The following is a 5,720-nucleotide window of genomic DNA, read 5'->3' on the forward strand; positions in this document are numbered from 1 at the left end:
TTGTCATTTGTAATCATCAAAATTAAACGAAATAAACATTTGAAATATATGAGTTTGTATGTAATGTATGAATATAATATACAAGTTTCACTTTTTAAATAGAATTACTGAAATCAATCTACTTTTTCATGATATTCTAATTTTATGACCAGCACCTGTATGTTAGCATATTTTAAAATGGTTTTTATGTGGGTCAAACCTGCTGAAAGGAAGAGTGTGTTGTATGAAGCTAAATCTTGTGATGTAGCGTGCATGTGGTGTCGTATATTATGTAGGAGGGGAAATCATGATTCAATTTGATAACATTTCAGAGCGCTGCAGTGTGATTATAAAACAAGTATCCATGCACCTGGATTCATCCATAATCACACTTCCAATAAAAGAAAATAAGGGGGCCGTAGAAAATAAATATATATATACTTGCTCTATACAGCAGTTTTTATTTACCACGATATTGTGAAGTACCTGTGCATCAGTGGCTGTCTGTGCATCATGTTAGAGCTCTCTGACCTGCTGTCTTCAGTGTTGTCAGCATGTTTTTGGTCCCGTTGAGTGTGCAAAGGGTGCAACCTGCCCTGGTTTTCAGCCTCTGAATGCAGATGCAAATCTTCTGCAAACAAAAATTTTGTAATTTGCTTAATCTTTTCCAGGATAGGTAGAAACTTTGACCTTCTGCTGCTTAGCAGAATCAGCTCGTAGCTCCCACAGGTGGAGTTTCTTCCTCCTCCGGGTGGAAACATGTACATATGTCCATACAGCATCACTTTTTCCTGTAACGTCTTAGAATACAAAGTCAGTTCAAACACTGGCTCTCAATGCAGAAGATGTTGTTTCATGTCTTGTTGCACTTCTGCCTTTTTCAGGTTCCTCTATGGAGAACCGAAACTGACATAATCAAAAATAAAAGCAGACATTTTGTTTTGTCCTTACACGTGTGTTTTCGTCATGTAATGTTCATGTTAATACAAGTATTTGCTCATATTGTTCTTCTTCAGGGATCACTGCAGTGAACAAACTGACACAGTAACTTTATGCTGAATTATCCTGACACAGCCTGGGCTTGAACCTGCAGCCTCAGGATTACAGAGCAGCAGTTCTGACCACCAAGCTGCCGCAGCCAATACAGAACTTTATTTTAAAACCATTTTTCTCTATGAAAAGTGTTGGACATGAGAATACACCCCCCACCCCATCACTACGGTCATTTTCAGCACTGCTTTTACATAATAACAATTCTAAGATCTGAAATAACAATAAGACAGTGGACAAAACCCTTCACATCCGTCTCATAGCAGCACAAGTGGACCGTTCTGACCTGCCTCTGAGACTGTCAGCAGCTGCTCTGCATTAAGCAGCTTGTTAAGCAGCTCATCATCCTCCCTCCTCAGAATGGGATGGCTTGATGGTGATTTATGTTACAGTCACCTTCTCCAACAAACTAAGAACACAAAGCTGCTTCTGCTCACGTGCACACGATGGGAATATGACCTCCCTGAGAAGATTTGCCTGTTTTATGTCAAACTTCAACATAAATGTGCTGTTTTCTTCATGTCCTGTCACTCATTACTAGTAACTGCTGTTGTTGTAGGAGCCTCATCGTGTGTACCCATCTATCCCTGCCAGCCTGCGCAGACCACTGCGTGTTCTGTCTCTGTTCGATGGCATCGGGACAGGTGAGTGGACACACCTGGGTCTCTGTGAGTGGACTGACTCACATTGGGAGGATTTAAGGAATACTGGATCATGCCCTTAACCAATCATGTGGCTTCTGATTGAAATGGTTGAGGCTTTCAAACAAAGGGGTGAATATATATATATATATTCACCCCTTTGTGTAACCAGTTAATATTGTTTTACAGTGTACAGTGGGGTCAATATTGTGTTTTGAAGTGCAGAAGTTGGCATTATTTGTAGAGTTTATGCACACCAAATGAGACACTGTAGTTTGTTTCCCCTTCATTTAGAGCCACACTGTCCAGTTTGTATCTGGATCTATTGGGAGTTGTAAAATAAATCCTAGACAGATTTTGGGCCTTCCATCTTATATCAGTCTTTGCTTTTTCTAACCAGCCAGCTTCGTTACAGTCACATGGTGCCTACAGGAAGCTGTAATGACCCGAACATTTCAGGAAAATGGGCTACAATGTGTCAGCTGTCCCAGATTTGCCTGTGTGCCTGTCACATTCTGTGTTTCTTTAGGCTACTTGGTGCTGAAGGACCTTGGCTTCAAAGTAGATAAATATGTTGCCTCTGAGGTTTGTGAGGATTCCATCGCTGTGTCCACCATCAACCACGATGGAAAGATCGTCCATGTTGGTGATGTCCGATTCATCACCCAGGAACATGTATGTTTACACTCACATCTAGCTTTTCCTTCTCTGCTATTTTGTCTTAACCTGATATGTGCTTTAATTCTTCTGCGTTTGGAACTTTGTGTTACATTAAAAGTGATGTAGGGCCTTTTCCACACTGCAGACATTTTCTGCTGCATTCCCACCTTCCATCCACACACAGTTTTAAAAAGCCTGTGTCAGGTGGATCTGTGTAGACAGGAGGTCTGAAGCTCTTCTGAAGCAGAAATCCAGCATGCCCACTGTCACCTTGTGCCAGGTCCAGAGCTGTCCTACTTTTTTCTGATCCTGTTGTCTTTAAACTTTCATTTTGCATTGAAGGTTTACATGAAAGGAAACTGGAAAAGGTATCAAAGGAAAATAAACTTGTTTGGGAAGAATCTTTAGCTGATCTTAGTCAGTTTGATATCTCAGTAATGTGAACATTCTTGCCTCCTGGTGGCACGGTACGTGTAGTTCAGCATTGTTGTTAGTGTGTGTGGAGGAAGAAAAATATAGAAGTGGAGTATAAATATCTGGAGTAGTGTTGAGGGTTCACCTATTAGATTATTAGGTGCAGCAGCTAAAGCTAAAGTTCTAACCCTTGTTGTGTTAGCTGTCAGTGGCTAATTGTCCCTCTTTGATTATTCAGATTAATGACTGGGGTCCTTTTGATTTGATGATTGGTGGCAGCCCCTGTAATGACCTCTCCATCGTAAACCCACTCAGGAAAGGCCTCTATGGTAGGTACAACTTTCACACATGTCAGCCTTTGTTAAAGACAGCACTTGAAGGTAGAGGTGTAACGGTACACCCAAGTCATGGTTCAGTACAACAGGAAAGACAAACAAATTCCAAATACTAGGACTTGTTTTTTAAATAGACAATAAATCTGCAGAGAGAGATATTAGTGTGAAACAAACAGTCAGGTGTTGTTCTTATCCAACCACTCGTGTTTTGTTTAGATGGGATCTTCCTCTGCATCTTTTCTATTAAGGCTGATAACAAAATGTGCACCAGCTTCTAGATGATCCCCTGTGAGTGACGTATTTATCATCTAATTCATGCCCTGTCCAAAATGTCTGTACTGAATCATCACAATAAGAATATGTGAACTGTTACACCCCTCCTGGAAAGTTAATGGATGATTATGAATGGCCTCATTTCAGATAAATAGTGTTTAAGTCTCACAGAACTGACAAGCTAATGGCTACTTTGAGTGGGTGGCTGTCTCCCTAAAACATACAATTAAAACATTTCAGGTTTTTATCTGCATCTTCTCCATATGAATTACCACGTACTGATAAAATCAATCCAAAGTGTCTTGTGTTTTCTACCATCTGCTGCACATCAACAATCATGCAGTCAGTCCACTGTGTAATGTACCTGTCTCACCAACAGGAGAAATGCCTGAACAATCCTACATCCTCACGCTGAGGAGAAAAAACTGTTAGAAGACTTTGTTTTGGGGGGAGGGGTACATGTCTCTAATCTGTTCGGCTTATGATATAAAGAACAGCCTTTGTGCCCTGACAGCGTAACAGCTGTAGTTTTAGATCACGTTAGGACTGAAATCCTCCTTTTCTCTGGCAGAGGGCACCGGCAGGCTCTTCTTTGAGTACTACCGCATCCTGCAGCTGCTGAAGCCCAAAGAGGAGGACCCGCGGCCGTTCTTCTGGCTCTTTGAGAATGTGGTCTTCATGAACACACACGACAAAGTCAACATCTGTCGCTTCTTTGAGGTTTGCTCTGTTTAGTTCTGAAAGTTTGGGTTTTGAACTAGGAATTCAACGATATAGGTACTGATCTGATACTATGTGCGTATACTCTTCAAGTGTCCTGATGCCACCTTACAGCAGTGTGACGTTCACCTGTCAGTGTTTGAGTTGGCATCCTGAACCACACTCATCAGTGGGTGGCAGTAATGCCCCATCAAGCTGTTTAACCAGCAGGAAACACCAGAAGAAGAAGCAATGTTTGAGGGATTAAAAAAAAACAGACTGCAAACTATCATCAGCAAAGTTGTCAAGGAGGGACAAAGTCTAGCACCTTCAACACAAACTGTTTGAAAACCAACATGGCAGAGTTCTGAGAGTTTGGACAAAAAACGTTCCACTTTAGCCTTGAAGCTGTTCAGCAGCAGCTCAACCAGCCAATTAAAAGACTCCCAACAGGGTGTGCAGACTGGCTGGATGTTGCAGTTGTGTAGAGTCAGACACAGAAATGCAGACTGGCACAAGGAGCTTGAGGAAAAATAAACTTAAAGGTTTATTAATGACCAAAACAAAAGGTTGATGTGGCAGCAAACTGCACAAAAACTCCAGGAAATGTGGAAACTAACAGGAAGAAAACCAACAATGATCCACTGACGAGAGGTGGTGGCTGACTGAATTACAAACCAGGAGCAGGTGTAGATTGGTGTGGCAGGCTGAGGGAGAAATGATTGAACAGACTGAAAACACAAGGAGCAGAACTAACAAAGTAGAAAACATGATAAATCCAAAAAGAACAAGCAGAAACCCAGATCCTGCCACTGCTGCAGTCTCTGATTTACCAGCACAGGATTGTGGGAATATAAGGATCTGAGCTTGAGCTGCTCCACAGTGACTCTGGCTGTCCTGCTCTGAGTTAACACAAAAAGGAAGCTCTGGTCATTTTAAAGTAATCATAAGAAATTTATTTGTATTTGTTAGTACTCATATCAGTACATGTTATCAGCAAGTACTCAAATCTAAGTTCTTGTACGTACTTGTTGTATCCCTATCTGAAACTATAACTTCTGTTTATTCTTACTTTCTATTCTGTCTTTCTTTGGTTGACACACTGTTTTCTGCACAGTGTAACCCTGTACTGGTGGATGCTGTGAAAGTGAGCCCCGCTCACAGAGCTCGTTACTTCTGGGGGAACATACCTGGGATGAGCAGGTAAGACATTTCTCACTGGTGACTTGTCAACAGAAAACATTCTTCATGTCACGTAAAGATGTACATGACAAGGTCATGTTTTAATGATTTTACATCATTAATTGCTTTGTTCATTATTATTCATGCGGGTCACCGGGGCCCCACTCTGGAGCCAGGCCTGGAGGTGGGGCACGTTGGCGAGCGCCTGGTGGCCGGGCTTTCACCCATGGAGCCCAGCTCGGCACAGCCCAAAGAGGATACGTGGGTCCCCCTTCCCATGGGCTCACCACCTATGGGAGGGGCCAAAGGGGTCAGGTGCAATGTGAGATAGGTGGTGGCCGAAGGCGGGGACTTTGGCGGTCTGATCCTCGGCTACAGAAGCTGGCTCTAGGGACGTGGAATGTCACCTCTCTGGTAGGGAAGGAGCCTGAGCTGGTGTGTGAGGTTGAGAGGTTCCGGCTAGAAATAGTCGGGCTCACCTCAACGC

General features: G+C 42.6%; 1 protein-coding gene across 1 annotated transcript in view; it reads left to right on the forward strand.

Annotated features, from left to right (window-relative positions):
- Window positions 1–5,720, forward strand: part of LOC108250195 (DNA (cytosine-5)-methyltransferase 3B) — a 47,192-nt gene that overhangs the window by 33,731 nt on the left and 7,741 nt on the right. Inside the window, exons 16-20 of the mRNA XM_017439956.3 lie at window positions 1,589–1,673; window positions 2,200–2,345; window positions 2,983–3,073; window positions 3,924–4,072; window positions 5,169–5,254. Coding sequence (XP_017295445.1) covers window positions 1,589–1,673; window positions 2,200–2,345; window positions 2,983–3,073; window positions 3,924–4,072; window positions 5,169–5,254 — 557 coding nt within the window. The remainder of the gene's footprint in view (window positions 1–1,588; window positions 1,674–2,199; window positions 2,346–2,982; window positions 3,074–3,923; window positions 4,073–5,168; window positions 5,255–5,720) is intronic.

The sequence above is a fragment of the Kryptolebias marmoratus genome, linkage group LG8 (assembly GCF_001649575.2).
Source record: "Kryptolebias marmoratus isolate JLee-2015 linkage group LG8, ASM164957v2, whole genome shotgun sequence".
NCBI classification, from domain to species: domain Eukaryota; kingdom Metazoa; phylum Chordata; class Actinopteri; order Cyprinodontiformes; family Rivulidae; genus Kryptolebias; species Kryptolebias marmoratus.